The following is a 21,597-nucleotide window of genomic DNA, read 5'->3' as shown; positions in this document are numbered from 1 at the left end:
AGCTCCTCTAGGTGATGCCAACTTCACAAAGTTATCTAGGACCTGCCATAGCTATCATTTTTTGATGGTTCTTCAAATTCATCAAACAATGCGAAAAGTTTACACCATCTGACCGGGTAAAGGGTTAGTGAAATCTCTCTCTCCCTCACACACCCACACACACACACACACACACACTTAAGTCAGGGATATTGGCTTTTTTTAATGAAAGAATTCAAGGCACTATTTATGCTTATACATTTACATCAGCAATGAAGACTGAGTCTGGTCATTTAAAGAAAAAAAACAACATTCAAAAATAATTGCAAATGTAGCCTATAAAGTACTTACAAAACCAATGTGTTTACATGAGTGTGTGCCAATCAATCAATTACCAAATTACAATGAACCTTTATTTATTTACCTATCTGTCAAAACTGACACGGCTGGCACTGATCTGCCAGTTGTTCCAAATTCTGTTTATAAATGTAGAAAAAAAGAAAGAACTGCTCCCTTGTCTGACCAAAACACAGTTCATCATTAGCAGAGCAATACAATCAAAGCAAAGGCATCAGCTATTTTAGAAAAATCCAAGAATGCCTAATCCACCACCGGCTGGGTGAGAGCGAGAGCTCAGAATACGAACACTACAGAAAAGAAAAGAACACTTCCAATCCAACAGAACAGTTCCAGTTCCATTCCAGGACAGTCTCACAGGCTCACCTGAGACTGTCAGGGGAAGTGCATCAGAGGTGCGGTCACTGCTGTCTAGAACTTCCCACGGTATGCAGTTCGTTAGCTCAAAAGCACTTTAGAAGTGTCCCTGATGACCGGGGACCGAGCGAAGAGACGGCCACCCAAACCAGGTGGAGGACACAACAAGCATGATTTAAACTACTGCTGCAGGAGAGAGGAGACTAATTACATCAACACTTGCCACTGTCTGAGCCGGCACGTACAAATCCAACACTAATCTATTACAATGGGGGCTCACCAAACATCCACAGACATCTTCAACAGAGATTTTTATAATAAAGTAAATTTCCCAGGTAAAAAAAAAAAAAGACAATTTCAAACTAGACTTTCAATGCAAATGACTCTCGTAGGCTACACACAAGAACACGTGCTCATTACTGATATAATGTATACGATTATCTTAAACCACAATTTTTTTTTGTTATCAATAAAGAATTATACATCCTAGCAAAAATGTAATTTCAAATTGAGTTAAATGTTAACAACCACTTATAACTCTTACCTACAAAACCCAAGCTCAAGTACTCTTTCAAGTACAGATAAAAAGTGCTCTTTGGCCTTCAAAAAATAATTATCCAGCATTCGTTATACATTTTGTTTTCTTCTGCAATGCCCATTAGTTTTTCTTATGAGCTTGAGAACACCGCTGGACCAGTACCACTGAGACATAACCCTACAGAACGTCACCGCCATTTAAAGGCACAAAAAGGCTTCTTAACCACAGTGATGTGCTCACTCTAGCCTTCAAGACCACATGCAAGGCATTGCATAATTTTACAGGTTCCATCATCAACATCAATTCGGTTTGGATATCTGTCCTGTGTTGTGAATTGTAAAAGCATTTGGTAGATGTAGCAAAATATGGCTTTAGCGTACAGTACGTTCAAAGACACTCCCGATGGCACGTAAGTAAACTTGCTGACAGGGATACCGAGGTGTGCGTGTTGAGTTGCGACAGCATTCAGCAGGAAAGCCTAAAGGCGGATCCTTGTCTTTGGGTGTTGAGTGCTCTGCCTCCGTCTCTCCCTGAACGCGGCTAGAAAGCAGCTGCTTAACCTGCATGCAAAAGACTAACGCGCAGAACTAACGTACAGTACAAACCCCGTTATAGCATCCAAGCCGCCTAGAAGCCCTCGGCCAATACAAAAAGCTATTAATCTAATCCTGCAGATTCTTCGATACAAAATAAGACTGATTTAAGTATAATGTATGAAAAAATAAAAAGATTTCCATCGCTAGAAGTTAGAAAAAGAACAAGAAACGAAAAAAAAACCGCGTTTCCCAGTTTTTTGCGCAGCGCAGACGGGAGCCCGGAAGCCAGGAAGACGCTGTGCTTGTCCTTGGACCTACATTATGGAGCAGTTCCCTGGCGTAGGACCTCCCTGAGGAGAAAAAGGAGAGGAGGCAAGATTACGAGCAAGCACATATAGGACGTACGGGAGGGTTTTTATCTTCCACGTAACACTGATTAAAGCAGATGACTACAGTGTCTGAAAAAAGACGAGATAACTACTTCGCAAACTGTGGTTCCACAGGAGAAAAAAAAATGACTAAAATGCACACTCGATGAACATATGTAGAGGGGGGGGGGGGGAAGCTAGGTCAGGTCACATCATTTAGGCAAGATAAACGCGTTCTTCGGTACTGCAGCACCTGTCTGGGTTGGTCGCCGGCCAGTAGAAACGTGGAGTGTGAGACGAAGCCTTCAGGCAGGCCGCCGCCCCCGCTGCTGAAGGAGCGCGAGGTGCTGCACACGCCGGAGCTGGCCGCCGCCGAGCCGCCGGGGCCCCGCTCCGACGGCTGGCCGCACGAGTTGCACAGCACCGTGCGGCTGCGCAGGTTGTACTCGCCGTCACCGCAAGTGCTGTGAGCGGCCTGCAGAGGGAGCCAGAGAGGTGGAGATCAGAGAGGACGTGCAAACCATGCAGGAAGCAGCCCTCCTTGTTTTTTTCTTATAGTAAAGAATGGAGGTATAAGGCCAGCTGACCCCAAGTAAAGGGGGTGGAGTACACCGAGGCGAAGCACCGCCTACCATTTCATCATCGTCGTCGTCATGGAACAGCGTGCGTGTGACTTTCCTCATTGCCATCTCCTACAGACAGAGAGAACTGAATGAGCTTGAGTGATTCCCGGGAATGGGCCCAAGTCAGCTGGCTCATCTGCAGCATGGCAGGTAGCGATTTATGACGCACCTCTCCGCTGGCACTAATCAGAGTGGTCTGGAACAGATCCCCACTGCCCCAGGAGTTCTGAGTCTTCCACACCAGGTCAGAGGGGGGGTTATGGGTCCCACCAGCCCCGGAAGCCCAGATCTGCCGAGAAAGACGAGAGCAAGAGAGACAGACAGAGAGAGCAAGAGTGGGAGGGGGAGAGAGAGACACACACACACACACACACACACACACACACACACGTGTTTAATAATGTAATTACGACGTGGTGCAGGGTGAGACTGGGTCAATGTGCAAGAGCTGCAAAACAAATGACCAATCTAGACTCCTTGCCATGAAAATGTAATCATCACCCAGGACAAGCTTGTTTAGGGCTGTTTCAGCAGGTCCAGACTACACAGAGCATGTTAGAAACTCACCGTGACCATCTGTCCAGCTTTGAGGGTGAACTTGGGGGGGAACTTATAGATGATGGGAGTGCTGGACCCCACCTGTCTCTTCACCTGCCAGTGGCCCAGAGACTGGTCCTGACAAAAGGGGACGACAAAAATAAAAATTAAAAAAAAAATTCAAATATCGCCATGGAAACACACGTGACATTACGTCCACCCTGTTCGTTCTAAGGTTCCGTGTCTCATGCCGGTCAGGGTCGAGTCGCGCGGCCTCTGCGTGGGGCTCACCTGGTCCGCCTTGTTGCTGAGCCGCACGAACTTGCCCTCCAGGTCGACCTCGTCGACGGTGACGCGGCCGCTGGCCGAGGCCTGCTGGGCGATGCGGGTGCGCGTGACCATGGCGCCCGCCACGCTGGACGCGTCGCTGTCTGTGTCGTTAAGGCGGCGCTTCTTGGCACTGCCGGAGGAGTTGCGGCTGCTGCTGCTCTGCGCCAGGCGCGTCTGGGAGTGCGCGCCTGAGCTCGAGGAGCGCGTGACGGATATGACGCGACCGGGGGGTGGGCTTGGGGAGAGGCGCAGCCTGAGGGAGAGATTACAGAAACGGACGTAGCCACTTAATTCCTGTGTGAAAAACAGGCCTCGATGGTGCGGTTGTCACAGAGAGGAAGAGAGAGGACAGCGTGCTCGAGAGAAGGCCGGACAGAAGCCCCGCCCCGCACCTCACCTCTCTTCCTCCCCCTCCAGCAGCTTCCTGTAGGCACTGATCTCCATGTCCAGGGCCAGCTTGATGTCCAGCAGCTCCTGATACTCATCCAGCTGCTGCTGCATGCGCTGGCGCATCTCGGACATCTCCTTCTCCTTGTCATCCAGGCGCCGGCGCGTGATGTCCCTCTCGCGGGACAACGCCTCCTCCAGCTCACGAATCTTAGCCTCACGCGCAGCCAGCTAGGTACACGCAGGTGGTTAGCAGCCATGAGGTTTCACTTCAGCACAGTTGAGACCGGCAGCCGCGGTCGTGTAGGAAAGTACGCGCGATTCTCTATTCGGATTCGTTTGCGTTTGAGAAGCTGCGTGCGGGTTTTTTATCCTTCCACTAAGTGGGGCTACTGAGCTGCATTGAGAACGACTACGCCAGAGGTTGGGACTGAAGCATGAGTAAAATGGACAAAAGAGCAAAAGCCTTACTCATTTTGAAAGGAAGAAAAACATCATCTTTTCATTCTAAAGTGTGATGGGGGGGGGGGTACCCCAATCCTTTCCAGAACCACTGGGATAAAGACTGATTCCATACAGAGATTCACTCAGACGTGTCTGTCCTGAGAATTTACTTAAGGATTCAAACATCAAGTAAAGACCTGTTATTCCATGTCAGTCACGTATTAAACGAGATCAGAACGTAATGTGCGGCAAATTATCCCCAGAGCTGAGTTTATTCAGCTGAGGGTGGAGCTCACCGGAGTCGAGGACGTCATATGAAGTAATCCTCTTTCCAGAGATTAATTGGTCACTGAGTGTATGTTATGGCCATTTGTGAAGGAGACCATAAAACTACACCTCACAAGCAGCTTCATGTTGAACAAACAGAAGTGTGGCGATAACTGCTAACTGATAACTACTCGCACTATAAGGCATGTGGTCTACAGCCAGCGCCGAGCCGGGCGAAGTGTGTGTGCACGGTGGTCACCTGCTTCTGGAGCTGGGAGATCTGTGAAGACATGCTCTCCATTCTCACACGCGACTGCTGCAGCTCCTCGTGGGCCGTGCCCACCAGGTGGCTGTTCCGGTCCGCCGACTGCCGCGCGTTCTCCAGCTAAGCGGAGAGACACCACCTGAGTGAGCCGGGGCAGGTGGGGGCGCACGGCGCATGCCGCCCCCCCGCCCGATTAGGAGCCTGGCCGTGAAGGCAGAGGGCCCCGCGCCCATACCTTGGTGTTGTAGGTCTTCTCGATCTCCTCCTTGTAGATGCGCAGCTGCTCCTCGTGCTGTCCGCGGAGCTCGGCCAGGGCGTCCGCCAGCTTGCTCTCGAACTCCTGCTGCCGGCCGCTGTCGATCTCCACCATGCGCGTCTCTTGCCGGCGCTTGGACTCGCGTAGCTCCTGTGTGCACGGAGGTCAGCGAAGGTCAGCGCCAGAGCAGAGCAAGTACCAAGCGCGAGTGAAACGGCACCAAAACCCACTAGAGGACTTTGTGTAGCCGCTGTCTGTTCACCTACATCACTCTACTCTCCGTGCATAAGAGAGACAACAGTCTACGCACACCCTCGGTGGGAAAGGACAGCCCTTATAATGCTGGAACCCTTCAGACCGTCACGCCCCATAAATGACCTCACCTCAGAGTAGATGTTCTTCTGAAACTCCAGCTCCTCCTTCAGAGTCTGGATGCGATTCTCTGCATCCACTCTCCTCAGCATCTCATCCTGCAGCTGCTTTTTAGCCTCACTAAGACTACCTTCCAGCTACACATACACACACACACACACACACAGATCCTCAATTCCACAGTGACGTCTGGAAACAAAGTTATTACAGGTTGAATTCATTGAAGCCAAAAGGGAGCTGGAAATATGTTTCTAACGAACTCCTACAGCAAGAAACAAGCTCAAGCATTCTTTAACTTTTGTGAAATTCTAATTGCCTAAATAAACCAAACGATCCCCTCGCCGCGCTCGAACAGGATGATACGTTTTAAAAAAACAAAACAGCAAACCCACAGCAAATCTCAGCCTCAGAAAGAGCACAGTAGCCCATGCAGCAGACAGGATGCTCGGCTACCTTAGCCAGCTGGGCTTTCAGGTCCCTGACTTCGGCCTCCAGAGACCTCTTCTCCCCCAGTGCTGTGGTGAGGGAGGCGTCCTTGGAGTTGAGGAGAGCCTCCAGATCCTTCAGCCTGGCCAGCGCGGTTTCCAGCTCCGCTTCCTTCTTACTGTTCCTATAGAGATGCGGGACGAGAACAGGCTCGGGCTAACTCAGACTCCACAGTTTATCTTGCCTCTACGGTGAGACGTGTGGCCAGGGGTCCAGTCTGCTTGCTGAATATCTACTTGCACTCATCTCCCATCCAATGTATGCTTTTTACACACAGTATATTAGGTAAAGAAAGGAAAGGGTTTTTTACTGTTTGTTCCTTCTCTCATTATGGCAGATTACTGCAGGAGCACAGTACTACATGGTACTTTCATGCAGAGTGAACCATTTGCTTCATATAATTAAGACCCTGAAAGAGCTGATAGCCAACTCCTATTATGAGCCCTTCATTAAGAAACTGGATCCGTAACAGCGTTAAAACATGGCCATAAATGGCCATACCAAAATGTTATTGTTGCAACATCCAGTAAATTCTCTAAAGCATGTGGGTACAATCGCAAGGCCGTTTGTTTAGTGCTGGGAAAAGAGTTCCACAGAAGATGGAGCAGAGGCAAAGCAACTCAGTAAACAAATCAGTAAAACTTTATTTACTTTTTTTCTTTAAAGGAGGTGTATGTTAATCCCAGCATGGGATTGAATTAGAGAAAGAAGCACATCTGTGCCCGAGGCTGTGCTCTGAAAAACACAGAGCCCCCAGGATTGGCTCGCTCCTCCTCTAATGGTAACCAGCTGAAGCGAGATGCCGTCCAGAATACCAAACTTCATCTGACTCTTCATCCTCCTCAAAATCTCACAATTAAACACAAATGTTTGCATGGAAATTTTAATCAAAGACACGCACAACATACACAGCCACGCACCACACACAAACTCCAGTTGGTCCCAATTCGTTGTTCTAACCACTGTGAGCCTGGAGCTTGTTCCATCCACTTCCATATCAAATTTCAAAGAGTACCAAATTAGTTATATACTGAGTGAGTGATGACTTGAAACTTGTCTCAACTCACACTCCACTCCTCCAACACGCTTGGCCACTCATGCTTTGTTTCCTGTAGCATTACCTACCTCAGAAAGTAAGGACTACATTTACAAGCAATGCATGTCTGAGATATCACAACAGAAGCCCTGCACCACTGTCACTCAGCTCATTCAGCGAGTGGAAGTTCTCAAAAGGGCAAAGAACCGTTCTGGAAACAAATACGGGTAAGTTAGGCTCATCAGCCCGCCACCTGTGACTTAACCCCAGCACTTTCACACTGAAGAACACGGCAGCGTAGGAACCTCCTCTAACCCCCACATCTCCATCCCAGTATCCGAGTTCTCACCCTGTGCTGAATGGGGAGTGCAAAACAGGAATTTTCCTGTCAGTCGATCATCCGACACCTTCCCATCTACAGCTCTGCCTTCTTCCCACTCCTGACGTTCCCGGCCTGGTCACGCCCTCCGTGACACAGCTTTCACATCCGTGAGCATGGACAGATTTTTAACCAACACACTTGGCAAAGATTGTTACAACAGACACAGATATGGAAAAGAAATGACAAAACATGGGTGTGGAGTTTAGCTGCTTTCCACAAGCTTTATTTCATTTCACTTATTTGGCCAGATTTGGCAAGGACCGTCACGCACACGCGTGCAGACACAGACACAAAAGAGCAGAGGAGACGTGGTGTAAACGTTTTTGAGCAACTGCAAGAGGGAAGCCAGACTTACTGACCACAGGCGTTTGTCTGCATTTACAAACATGAAAGGTTTCCAATGGCGATGTCAAAAAAAAAAAAAAAAAGGTACAAGCAAGACTGACTCATCAGACTACAGGGATACATTTTACTGCTGGAAGATTTAAGTTTTATGCTCACAAAGGTTGTAACGCAACCGGGGCCTCTGAGAAGCTGATGATTTCTGTTTTCGGGCACTGTTTTCAGGGAAAGCTGGAGTGTTGGGGAGGGTTGCTGTGCTGCGTTCAGCCTGCCAATCGGCATTTTTGAGTATGGAGGCTGAAGCTCACCGGCTGCAGGCTACAACCACTTTCCCCTTTTCATGGAACATCCTCGCTTGGGGTACGGAGTCAGTTCCAGATGCTACTTCTCCAAATGCGTTGCAGTGTTGTGCAGTTTCTAAGATGACCACATCCAGAACCAAACCCATACCGGCATCCGAATTATTAAGAAGCACGCGCTACGTGTTACTTTTAGCTGTTGTTTAGTCACTTGTATGTGGAGAGCGTGAATAGAAGACAAGGAAACAGGAAACCGCGGGAGTAAAGTGCACTCTCATTGTCAATAGCGGCGTTTCTGAACCCTGGCCCCGGCTGGCGAGTCTGTGGTGTCCCTACCCTGAAACTAAACTCTGCTGCGCGAGGTGTAACGGAGACAAAAGTGAGGAACACAGCGACAGACTGCTGGAGTTTCCCCACCAAGCAGACATTTCTGTGCGCCACACACACCTACCGACGTGTCCAGACAGACAACTGGCAGAGTGATCTCTACTCTAAGATGTGAAGGAAATTATATTAAAGTCTATCAGAGATGGTTACTGCAGTTTTTTTTAAGTGTTAGTACACTAGCTCAACAAAATGACTCATTTTTTAGCTCCAGACATCTCCAGGATCTTTCCTTGGGGAGTGGCCTTGTGTAAGACAATAGAAGGACATGCTCAATTGCTGGAGATGAGGCTTCTTGGAGTCGTTCTGTGTGGAAATACCAGGCGCTCACGCTGGGACTTTCTCTTGCTGGCAAGCCGTGGAGCGAGCAGGCATCCCTGCACCTCTCTGAAGTATTCCTCCTCAACAATGTTTATTACTCGCGGGAAGCAAAGCACAGAGGGCTGAACGTGGAAGGTCGGCGCAGTGACGAATGTGAAAAAACTTTGGGCCGGAGCGGAGACTTACATTTGCGTAACCAAAAAAAAAAAAAAAAAAAAGTGGGATTAGGCTGAGTGGACTAAAAGCAGAACCAGAAAGCAGAAGGAGAAACTGCAAGTTAATTAAATGTGTGCTTATCATAACAATGATCAAAGCGATGCACACTGAAGGACAGTTATGCCCTGGTACTTTTTGGCATATGGAGAAATGTTCAGTAATAATAGTCAAGAGAGTGCCAAATTTCTATTAAAATGTGCAAGAGCACGTGTGTGTGTTTTTGTGTTGCGGCTTGGCTGCCAGGAGCCCCAAAGGAATAATTTTACAGCAGAATAAAAGGCAGAGACCAGAGACTCGGAAAACCAGAGCGGCAGGGAAGGAAGAGTAAAGAAGGGCAGGAATGTGCGTCCCGTTTACTCGCCGCCATCTTTGTCTACCTCTGTGACGAGAACGGACCCTCCCCGCCCTTTAAAAAACCCTTCCAGAACATTTACTGTTAAATCACCATGACAACAGGGCCCAGACTCAATACAGAAAGTGGAAATGTTGACTCCAGCATTTTCATGGAGAACAAGGATGCGTCAACAAACATTCTGTCCCCGCTGGTATAGAATAAGGGAGTATCCTGTGAAATCCAAAAGCCTGAGAGAAGACAAACATCCTACAGAATGTAAAACCATAATTTAAAAATTCAACGACGATGCATTATGTGGTGGTGTTGACCTATTCAAGGCAATCGATATGAGAAACAGACAGTGGACTGTATGAATCCTCCAACAGGGCATTTGGGAATTCAAATACCAGCCTCTTAAGCCTCAGAAATGTAAAGTAACTAACGCATCTGTCCATGCTTGTAAAGCTCCATTTATGGCCACATTCCGCGAATTCAGTTCACGCACTGCTTCTTTTGGCCGGGAGTTGAAGCAAAGCTACATTTCTACACTCGTCAAAGTCAGCAGAAAACACCAGGCATAGACAGACAGACATGAGTCTACACATGGAACAACGTTTCAAAGCATCTAGCTTAGCAAACACTAGATATCTGATTAAGAGACCTCAAGCCATGCTCACTTGCCATCTGTAATAGGTGTCCTGAGTGAGCCAGGGGAGCCAAGCTAGCAGATACCAGCAGGTACGGTTCTTATTGTCCAAGTCATGAAAGCTTCTCAGTTCACATTTAAGCCGCTGGCTAAACCATTCAAAATCGGCAAAACCACGGGGTGTTTGTATAATGAGCTGATTTGACATGCACGATATGAGTGTGAGATAGTGTGATGTGGTGGTGATAAAGCAGGCATTTGTAATCGAGTTCCTATTCAGCACTGAAAAGTAAAGGACCCATGTGGTGGTTCAGAATCCCTCAAGTATGAGAAGAGGCCAAACTGCGACAAATGTCAGATAAAACATAACATCATCCTGCCTATAATAAACGGATGTGATAAATATTAATGCTCTTATTTTCCACTTATGTTCTGCTTATGGTTTTTTTTTTTTTTGCTTTTGTCATTCAGTACTGATTAATTACATGCCTGAACTTACCACCAACCTGCCCACATCCTAGAGTAGTTTGACTGCTTCAAAATTTTCATCCCTCTGGACTAAACATCACATTACAGTTGAATGAAAACCTGTCGGTCTGGCGTGATCTTCACATGGTTGCTGTACTCTTCAGCATTCCTAAACAAACCATCCATTCAGACGGCAGCTGGGTGGAGTTCCCAGTTCGAGTCACAGCCGTCTCAATTAAATGGGGGGGGAGGGGGGTCCCCTTTCCCAACAGATATACATGCATAGACGTTTGCCTGCTCTCCACAGAGCATCGTGGGATATCCCAATGGAAATGGACTGAAATATGCTGCCTGGCACCTCGTGGAGGATAATTGTACTATTCCGTACAATTGAGCAGATCATCTGTACAACAGTGTGGAAATGGCACTCCTGCGCTATAACCAGAGGAAGCAATGGCAGCATACAAGAGCATCTTCCTGATTTTAGAGACAGCCGAAAATATATATCAAGTGAAACTGAGGTAGTGCCCGCCTTCTAACACCTGTACCATCCCAGCCAGCAACGTCTCTCAACGCCAGGAGACCCTTCAGCACGGCATATCAGATTTTCTGCCAACAACTTCACCTGGGGGAAAAAATAAATAAAAAATCCGCAGCCTTCATTGGCTCTAGCCTGGTTAAAGTATTTAGTTGGGACATATCTTAGGAAATTTTCGGCAATACCACAAGCCCCGGTGAGATCCTTCAATTAAATTGTGCGACTTTCTCACAAACTACACATCCACAATGCCAGTATTTCTGCACATTCTTTACTACTGAGGAATCCATGTTTTTAAAAAAAGCTATGCGACTTGGGAGGGGTGGAGGCTTTTGTAAACAACAGTACACACAGAGAGAGAGAGAGAGAGAGAGAGGAGATGAAGGCAGTGCTCCGTTTGCTGTATGAAACACAAGCTAAATCTGGAACACACTAAAGGATTTCTGGGCTCATTATTTAAAGGTATCATGAAAGCACTCATTATGGCATTAGACCATCCCATAATTCGTTACAGTTCTGTGGTCGGCTCATTGTGTGCCTTCAGTCTGTGGGTGTGCCTACCGGCCACTAAACTGCTCGATTTCAGCACCAAACAGCAGATATTCTTCACTGTTTCGTCACATAATGGCCACTAGCCAGATTTCACTTGAGCCAGAGTTGTCCAAAACTCACTAGGCAGTCGATTTAAACAAATTCTGCACCGTCTACTCAGGTTAAAAAATACATAAATAAATAAAAGTGGTTTTTGAGACACAGCAAACGTGAGCCGATTGTATAGCTGAAAAGAAATGAGAGAGTCTATGGTCTATAGAGGTGAGCTCTGTGGCAACTCTGCTTTCTAATAGTAAGAAACACACGGTTCGATTCTGCCTGAGAGCAGTAAGGGTAAGCCAGCACAGCACATCTGTAGTGAGAGCTAACGGTATCCCACAGCAGGGCCTGGTGACTCACTCTCTCCTTCACGCCGCCATTACAGCAAGCCTTTTTATGCCTTTCATTTTAGAATGGGCCGTGGGCTTCCATCTTCACAACGTAAACACACTCTGACTGGCTCTCCAGAGGATAAACGCAAGCAGCTTCGGCTGTGGCCGCGGCCCGGATCCTCACATCAGCATTACATTAGAAAGAGTTAGGAACTGCACATGTGTGTGCGCGCGTGTGTGCGTGTTTATGATTGTGCCTGTCCGATTACAAGTCTGAAGCGGCAGCAAAACTGTGTTTGGTATCAAACCAGGAGCGAAGACCATCTCCCGTTACAGGCCACGCAGACCTGCCAAGTGAGAGCGTGCAAACACGCGCGGACCAACTCGCACGCCATCTCCAACTTCTGTCCGATTAATCGCTGCATTCGACAAACACGCGGGGCCGAGGGACCCAAGTCCAGACCCCGCTACTGATGTTGGTATCTGTGATGGATAAAGCTAGGGAGTTTACCATGTCACACAGGGCAAAGCAAAGGGGGATGCAGCTCAGAAATAACTTTATCCCTCAAGAAAAAACTGTTTCATGAGTGGAAACACACTGATGTGTTTTATCATTGCTGTAAGAAAGTGAATTGAAGATATGGGCTATAACTGACCAAATGAGTCATTCAATGGTTCCTCTAATTTCAACCACCAACCACAAACAAATGGGAACCTCTCGTTACGAGTGTGTGTGTGCGCGTGCATATATGTGTAAGTGCCAGGAAGAATAAATGAGTGTGTATTCAAGCACGCTTGACCCAAAATCTTTTGAGTTTGATTTGAATAAGTGACTGACTCATAGCTTCATGGCCAGCTTTGGTTTTGAAAAACCTTAAACGCCATGGAAACTCTGATCCATAGCACTCTCGTTCCCATAGCGCACACACACACACACACACACACACACACACACACACACACACACGCACGGCTGCACAAACTTTCCAGCACAGCAACAAGATCTAGACCAACACTATGGATGTCTGGTATAAAATCTCTCATTGTCCAATTTCTAGCTTCGCTCCTACCAACAAAAATATCTGTGTACGCCTCAAAAATATTCACTGTTCACCCGTTCCCCATCTGGTTCCCATTGTAGTTCTGTGCAGGAGAACGGCTTTAGGGAAGAGCCAGGAGACGGGCAAAGCTGAGACTGTGATGGAAGCTAGAGAATCAGAGCTCACACACCAAAAGGAAATATGCAGGACAGTTGCCATGGTCAAGGCAAAACCCTAAATCCACTTCTGTAAAGCATCATGGACTGGGACTGCTCTACAAATAGGCTGGATGCACCTTTAACACAGTAAGAATGCAGAAAGAATAAAGTCCTTCCACTTAAAAATATTACGAGCTAATTCGCCATCACGCTCTCTCAGTGTACAAACGGAGGAGGGGTTGTAATCTCGACAGTATTTTGATTACACAATGTCCTCTATATTAATGGATATTATCTTGTCTAAGAAAGTCAACTGAAGCTACTGCATATTATTCCAGCTCAGCATGGATATGTATTCATTAATTCTGAAGATCAGCATAAACATATCTAGTCCCGGGAAAAGCGGTTACTGTGGGAGACCCTATAATGTCTCTCTCACCCTGCATAACCTGAGAAGGTCATGACAGTTGAGCCCAGGTGAGGTCATGATAAAGTTGGCTCACTGAAATGGAAACTGGCCCAAGGCCACAAACACATACCCACAAAAAAAGACACAGAGACAGACAGACACAGACAAAAGCAGACAGCCAGTAAGCTCCTAAACTAAAGATGTCCCCATTCAAATTAACTCCTGCGCTCTTAGCCTCCAGCTTGCCCTGAACTGTCAAACGTCCTGAACCAAGCCGTGCACAGCAGGAAAAGGAAAGCTGCAATCTCACGAATGTGGAACTCCAACACCTTTCATTCTAAGAACCTGGATTTAAGCATGTAACATTTGAGTACAGAACTGTAATCATATGGACTAAAACCTTTGGTCCTAATAAAAGTATATCATCTCACACATCAAATGAACATCTGAGTGCTTCCCGCAACATATTTTCAGTAGGATATCAACAGAAGGATGATTAGCAGAGTAAACAGCTGTGCAGGAAACAGCACAAACAGGAAGGAGTAGCATGATGAGCACTATTCCTCATGCATGTTCCCCCTGATATGCTGACCGCTGAAGAGCAGCTTAGCTTCCATTTCCAATGTCCACAAACGCACCTCAGCATTCACACAGCCAGAGCTTTGACTCAAAACTCTGCAAAACTGTGACAGAGGTGCATACCGATGCACTGACCAGGCATTTAAAAAAAAAAACTCCAAATAAACAAACCGCAACATGGATTTAAAAAGATCCTCCCCACAAGCACACTAAAGAAATCCGAGGCTTAGGTCATGAGAGAGCGAGGATTTCTCAGTCGCCCAGGGGACTGCAGACACTGGTGAACCAGCCTGGAGGAACAGTGTGCTCATCCTCCACAACTACAGATGAACGGATCCGGTTCAGCCCTGAGCCGCGGTGCATGCCATTACCCTTCAGGTGCCAAAAAACGTGGGAGGGCTCATTCCAAAGAGCCTCCCATACACTTCACTAAAAAGGAAGTGAATCACTGAAGTGAGGGTGTGTACGCATGCTTGAACTCTACCTGCAAAGAGTGTTTATTTAATTTGACTCTCCGGCTGTATTTTTTTCATGCTGTGTCGCTCACACCGCAAAAGGAAGAAGATAAGCTTTTATCGACATTAGGTCTTAGTACAAACATACCACTGTTTATGCCACCTTCCTAGACCCATGTGAAGTCTATTCCTAGGCTTGAGAGAATTTCCAAAGGCGATTCACCAATGGCAGTGCAATTCAGTCCAGCGCCAGGCTGGACACATGTCCAGGAAACTGGCAAATAAAGTATACAATACTTCAGTAACCTATAATCACTGTGCCACAATGGTTATTGGTTATCAAAAGGTTAAAAGAGGATACACTACAGAACCTTTGGTCCAGGATGAACTATGGGACGAATTCTGCTTTTGATGCATAACGATTCCTAATTTCTCTGCTGTTCCTTTCTCCTTTTTCAGGATGTGCACTGAACTGGTCTGCAGTCATGTAAACCATGTCCTGCGGAGTTTCATCTGCCACTCGATCAGAACATCTCATATATCACACCAGTGACCAGGCACTCCTCAACAACACCTGTCTCTTCCACCCCCACACGCACCCAGCCAGAACATACACTGCTCTGTTCGCCAACGACCAGAGCAAGCAAACTCTTTCCCCCTAATGCCCTCCAGGGCCATGTGCGGAGACATCTCGTCTCCTTCCCGAGCACGTGTTCACGTCCAGTCCGCCTGCCGGCTGCTTTCTCGCGTCACTGCGGGTGAGACCTGCAGCCTGCGTCATCTGACCCAGTGTAGGGCAACTAAAAAAGACTGGTGTGCCACCAGTCGGAGATTCCACACTGGGATTCCCTCCGAGCAGAACCTGGGACTATTCGAGAATTGAGTAAGAATTCTTCAATCCGACTTTAAACCCCCACGCTAGCGTTGTGTGTGCTGGAGACGAGAAAGGCTTTACTGGCAGAGCAGTGGGTATTCTGAGCTTTCAAGGGCTGCTTCCCTCTGAGCCGCAAAAAGCGCATGAGTCACCAGTCATTACAGACAGCGCCCGCTCACACGCCTGTGGCGAGGCTGGGCCGTTGCCACGGCAACTAAACACTCCCAAACAGCACTGGTTGCCACGCCAGTGCACGGGAAAACGTGACCAAAGGCCTTTAGGTCCCAAGTCCCTCCATCAGGCTTAATGTTGTCTCTGACGTCCAGATGAGGAGAGAAAACCGCTTTCCACGGCGCACGTCACTGTTACTCTGGGCAACAGAAGAACGGAACCCGTTTGTGTTAACACTGGGGCGCAAAGGCTAACCTTATTGAGGAAAAAAAAAGGCACGGGTTCAATAGCTTAAGGCAGCCCAATGAAAACTACAGCTGCTGTTTCTTTTAAAAATAAAATTCAGTTGCCTTCAGTGTTGCTTTTATTGTGTACATAACACAGAGTCTTTATATGAAGCAAACTGGAGCTAAACTTCAAAGGCTATGTGCTCGGCTAACGTAGGCAGCCAACTCCCCTACCGGTCTGGCCTGCCTGGTTTACACATCAGCCCAGTGTACACAGCAAAATACGACTTCGATGACAAGATAAACTCCGATAACATGACTGACAAGGTCAGCAGCAAACAATTATTGAGCTGCAACTGCTTGTCTGCACTTTCTAATCTCATGCCTTGGTATTTCAATCTTTTAAATGCATTTTGGTAATGCATTACATTCACTGTAGGTGTACCGTAACCCGAGCCTGCATGCCAATGTCTGGATAACCAATGTCCCAAAGATTTTGGTCACCTCGGTCTTCAAGTTCGATACACCTTTCAGGCAAATAACTCTGCCAGACTTTTCTCAGCTCAAATCTCTAAGTGTGTGTTCAAGAGCAAGTTTAAGTCGGTTCAAGAATTTAAACCATTACTTAAACAAGCAAGCCGACCCAGACAGCCATGACGAGTGCGAGCAGATGCAAACACACTATGACGCCCACACCCCAAAGGTAGCAGAGCATACCTTCCCGAAAAGAGTTCACAACGCTGCTTTTATAATGCGCCGGAATCGGCATTTAGCAGGCACTCGGATCCAGAGTGGCACATGTACAATTCGACAGCACGTGCGACGCTATCCAGGCTGCAACACTTGCAGTTACACTGCAAACCACAGTCACTGCTGATCCTGGCTGGGAAACAGAAGTTGGGAAATTCCCACTCTGGCACTACATTGTAAAACACAAGAGACTCCATGAGCTACAGGCATGGCGTTTGAGTGCAGAATTCCTGTTTTATAGAGCTCTCCGTCTCTGGGACGGACCACACAGCCACGGAAGTGAATGTGGTTTGTACTGTTGTGAAGCCTACATGTTTTATATTTGGGGAAACTGAAGGTGTGAACACAGCTATACGCTGATAACAGGAGGTGTTGCACACACTAATGTGCTGATTGACATTTGAATGATGGATGTAATAAATACCAACTTCAAAAGGTACAGAGGAATATTAAATCCTGTTGACATCTGGACCCATGTGAAATGGAGGCCACAAATAGAGGATCGCTGCCAGGGCAACACTATACAAAGTTCAGAAACAAAGGCTTGTGTGTAGACAATACACTCCACTAATGGGCTACAGCGCTAGCTGAAGGGTGCATTTCGCTCACACCAAGCAGTAAAATCTCTAGCGGTTGGTATCCTGGACATGGATTTAGCTTTGTCTTGGGCTAAATCACAGGTTCTCCAAAGCATGCTCATCTCACCGTTAGACATAAGCAGATTTTGAATTTTTAAATCAGGTTTATGCTTCTGGATGTGGACCTCCTGGCCCTAGGAGCCAGTGTTAGGCTGCAGACAGCCCAGATGTGCAACTCCTACCTGGCCTTGAGCTCCTTATAGTCCTCGCGCACCTTGCTGAGCTCCAGTTGCAGCCTGGCTCGCTCCTTGGCCACCGAGTCCAGGGTCTTGCGGGCGTCGGCCAGCTCGGCCTCGTACGCTGCCTTCATGCCGGTCAGCTCGCGGCTGACCTCCGTCTCCGACTCGGTGATGCGCAGCCGCAGGGCGGCGTTCTCCGTCTCCAGGGAGCGCACCTTGTCGATGTAGATGGCCAGGCGGTCATTCAGGTTGCTCAGGTCCTCCTTCTCTTGGAGACGTGTGATGCGCGTGGGGGACAGCACAGTGACTGTCCCACTGCGGGTGGTACGCTTCTGGCCCGGAGTCTCCATTTTTGATTATGTGAACTGTTCCTAGGAAGCAGAAAGGAGAGCAGAGAAGATCAAAACCCACAGTCAGGCTTTGGCTACGCTCATTTTGTCCTAAATTTAGAAAAGAAAAAAAAAAAAAAAAACTTCTACAAATGACTATGACTACAAGTCTAAAAAAAAGCATAGTGTACTCAAGAATGGGACTCGAGGCAAAACATGACTCACAAATCTTGACGCATCACTCATGCACTCAAAGTTCTACAACCAACTCTCCTCTCCCCTGACCATTCAAGCCAACAGCCCTTCACTACAACGCCACACCCTTGCAACCCGTAGGTAAAAGCAACCATCATCTGCATGTGGTAGTGGGTGGCAGCACCCACGGAAAACTAAATGAAACGAGATGGGTGAGCAGTTAGCAAAACTGCAAATTAGTCAACCCATGGAGCAACTCTCAAACCCTCGAGCATGTGCTGCTATCACTTACCCTCTCACTTTAATGACCCACAATGGCCATGAGGAAGTTTGATTGAAAAATACATTAAAAGCATGTGACGATGTTTATTATCGAGGAAAATGTACTATTTCAAATCCTAAATGCAAATTCTAAACGAGGAGGAGAGAAGGAGAAGGCACCGTCCCGCACACTGTGCTGACATTCCCCAACAATGCAGTGAGATATGTCCTCATGACACCTCCCAGCGCCGCCTTCTTCAGCCAGCACAGCCAACTTTATTTGCAGCAACGCTAAGGAAAGCGCCACTGAAAATGGCACAGTGCAAGCCGTTCCGCTGGGATTTCTGCCTGGACCCTAGTTCCCTGGTTAACACACAGATTCGGTAGGTAGTGACGAGCAGAGAATTAATGACTTACCCAGAGGTGTCGAAGAGCAAAGCTCCTGTGAAGGTCAGAGGACGCGTGCGTTGGTCTGCTGCTGCTCTCTGTAGCCGCGTGGTTTCGGACTGCCTGATCTGTCTCGCTCACTCCGTCTCTGGCCCTGGCGTGTTGCCTTTCAACCCGTCCCTGGAAGGAAAGAGTGAGAGAGGGAAAGTGGGAGGGGCAGCAGAGGGCAGGGCCACAGAGCCGAGCCGCGCAGAGCCGAGCAGTTGCTGGAATTCTCTCTCTCTCTGTCTCTCTCTCTCTCTCTCATGTTTTCTTTCCTTCTCCAGTTTCCTTCTCTTTCTGTCTCTCTCCATCTCTCATTCTGTTTTGTATGTTTTTTTTAACAGCACTGGCTGTGATCGGAGTGACAGTCAAAAATGCCAGTGCAGAATAAGTGCAGTAAATATTCGCTTTCCAAAAAATTAGAACTAAAAAAAACCTTCATGTGCTGCTTCACACCAGCGCCGAGGCTCTCCAAACCCTCTCAGGCAAGCCAAGACTGCCCTGTGGTCTTGTACCCATCTAAATGTATTGGCTGAAGTCAAACTTGTTTGTTTTCTCGGTAATCCAAGGACATCTGTCCACAAAAATATTTCTTCTATATCCACTTGAACACATGCAGCCCATTGCACCATGTTTAAAGAAAATGCCCAACCGAGACACTTGTGATCAAGATTAACCTGGAGAAATATTTATTATAGAGGGGTGGCTTCCTAAAAATGGACTGTCCAATCATCTGTCTGGAGAGAATCGGACTGACTGGGAGGGCACTTGGTTCGTATACCAATATTATTAACTCTAGCATGCTCTTAAGTGCTCCTCCCCTCCCCTCTGCACACAGGCCTTTATAAACACTGTAGGGGTGTAAGCAAGGTGACAGCAGCTCAGAATACCACTGAGCTCTCACTATACAGACTGATGGAAGATCAGTGCTTATGAAAGATTGGAGCTTCATAAAAAAATGTTTCCAGCCTCTGAAGGCAGCAGCACTGACCTAGGATCAGTTACCTCTGTCTGTAAGGATAATCTTTATATGCTAACTACAGCCAAGCTCTTCCCCACATAGGGTGACAAGACATCCAGTTCTAGGACGGACAGTCCGGTTTTTCAGCTCCTAGACAGATGCCTATTTGTCATCCTTCTGGAGTGAATTGCTGGTTGCTTTGATCAATATTACTTCATGCAGTTCCTGTCACATACATGTCAAAGCCAAACACCTCACCTCACCTCATACGTCACCTACAGGCTAACCGCATAAAGTCCATGTTCAAAATGCTCATTAGTTAGGATGTTGGCAAATGTGTGGAGAAAAAAAAAAAAAAAAAAAGAACAAAGACTTCAGTTCTCAGTGGTCAGCACACCTTTTCTTTTCAAAGAGGAAAGAGTACTTGCACCACGCCTTCCATACACTGCCCGTGATACGTCTAGTAAATAAAACATGAAATTATAGTAGAGGTTTCTAGATCAAAACAATCCGTTAGCTGGACAGATCCGTTTTTAACTTTGTGTGCCGCGGTGTCCGTCCTCCACGTGTCCTTCTTTTAGGGGTTATTAGCGTGGCCATCCTTATCCCATGCGTTTGGGGAGGGCTGGGATCCGAGGCTGGGAATGGGCACCAAAGGGTCTTCCAGGGGTAAGGCAGGGCTTTCCGGGCGTGCCCTGCTCAGTGGGGAAGTCGGCGCAGACATAGCCCGTGCGTGAGTCACGGGCCCCAGCAGTACACACGCGCCTCTGTTCCTGAGCTGGATGGCCCTTCCTGTGGTCACCATCGCGCCCACGACATTCCTCAGGACAATTAGTTTGGCTCTCTCTGTGGAAAGGCTCTCCTGAATATCGAGACGCGGAGGCATCGCTTATGCCTCTGGTTCACCGCCCGATATCTAGATCCTAAAAGCCTGCTTCCTTTTCCCTACTGCAAACATTACCCCAAGGATGCAAAAACAGACGCACACGAACCATTGCGCAGAACTGACAAAAAAAATAAATAAATGTATTGTATTTTACCGACAACAACACAAATACGATTTAATATAGAAATAAACCGACTCGGGATTTAAAAAAAAAAACTACTTTCTAGTCACTGTGCGGTACGTAGGCGTTTGAAAAGGTCTTATTCCTCTGCAACTAAGAGGGCAAATCAGGCCAAGTTTTAGGTATTTAAGCAAGCAAGCAACAACAACAAACGGCTGAGTCACGGGCTGGGATTTAGATCTTTACCCTAAAAAAATAACGGCTCTGGGGTCAACTCAGATGGCATCATTAAAAAAAATAATTACATAATAAAGATTCAAAATACATTGACTCACGAAGATTGCGTTCGTAAACTCGGACAATTTTAGGAGTGCGTAATCTTCACTATGCCTTGCTCGTTTGCCTGGCTGACTATCAGGAAAACGTACTCCCTCTAGTGGTCATTACAGGAACACTCATAGCAACTCGGCCATATGTGCCATCATAGTGATTCTAATTATACTGGCGTGGTAGTCGATCGAATCTTCATAACTCACACACGAAGCGGACGTGTGGTGAGATGTAAACTTACAGGGTTTGCACAAGGCTTGTTGTGTTACTAATGCGTGTAATCTCGTTGGTAACCCATATAGGTAACGCCTAAGGAAAATTTTCAAATCCTTTTGCAGATCTTTTTAATCAATGAGATATCCTGTTAAAAAAGGTCTTTCGATGCTGACTGATATCCAGCAACAGGTAAACTAATAAATGTTCTGTATAGGAATATCGTTGAGGATGCGTTTGTTTTGCTGTGCTGTACTGACAAATTAGTCTCAAATAAAATGTCACATATGTTCTGCGTTAATTTGAATACGGAGATATCATTCAACATATCCTGGTAGATTGCCTGCTTTATAACACGAAGGTTACCATGAGAAATGTAAATCGAGCGTATAACGAATGTC

The 21,597-nt window shown here is 47.1% G+C and overlaps 1 protein-coding gene across 2 annotated transcripts; it reads right to left on the bottom strand.

Annotated features, from left to right (window-relative positions):
* Positions 1-182: 182 nt before the first annotated feature.
* lmna (lamin A) lies at positions 183-21,077 on the bottom strand. Of its 2 annotated transcripts, none has more exons than XM_027000057.2 (14): positions 20,989-21,077; positions 18,674-18,823; positions 17,475-17,842; positions 6,070-6,226; positions 5,628-5,753; positions 5,224-5,394; positions 4,983-5,108; positions 4,023-4,243; positions 3,587-3,878; positions 3,326-3,433; positions 2,928-3,047; positions 2,768-2,827; positions 2,389-2,610; positions 183-2,117 (listed from the first exon to the last, which is right to left on the bottom strand). In XM_027000057.2, the coding sequence occupies exons 3-14, from the start codon at positions 17,819-17,821 to the stop codon at positions 2,082-2,084; spliced, it is 1,986 nt and encodes a 661-aa protein (XP_026855858.2). In that variant the 5' UTR covers positions 17,822-17,842; positions 18,674-18,823; positions 20,989-21,077; the 3' UTR covers positions 183-2,081. The 2 variants fall into 2 exon arrangements, with proteins under 2 accessions (XP_026855858.2, XP_035386963.1); XM_035531070.1 differs by lacking the exon at positions 20,989-21,077 and adding an exon at positions 19,122-19,357.
* Positions 21,078-21,597: the final 520 nt, after the last annotated feature.

This window comes from Electrophorus electricus, chromosome 10, assembly GCF_013358815.1.
Source record: "Electrophorus electricus isolate fEleEle1 chromosome 10, fEleEle1.pri, whole genome shotgun sequence".
Classification (NCBI taxonomy): domain Eukaryota; kingdom Metazoa; phylum Chordata; class Actinopteri; order Gymnotiformes; family Gymnotidae; genus Electrophorus; species Electrophorus electricus.
Note: the sequence above shows the minus strand (reverse complement) of the source record. Positions and strands in the feature narration are given on the sequence as shown.

Excerpts from the sequence above, each read along its gene's own strand:
- lmna (XM_027000057.2), bottom strand. The coding sequence starts at position 17,821 with ATGGAGACTCCGGGCCAGAAGCGTACCACCCGCAGTGGGACAGTCACT. Across the intron at positions 5,754-6,069 it reads TGAAAGCCCAGCTGGCTAAG|CTGGAAGGTAGTCTTAGTGA; the intron begins GTAGCCGAGCAT and ends GTGTATGTGTAG. Across the intron at positions 3,434-3,586 it reads TCAGCAACAAGGCGGACCAG|GACCAGTCTCTGGGCCACTG; the intron begins GTGAGCCCCACG and ends CCCTTTTGTCAG.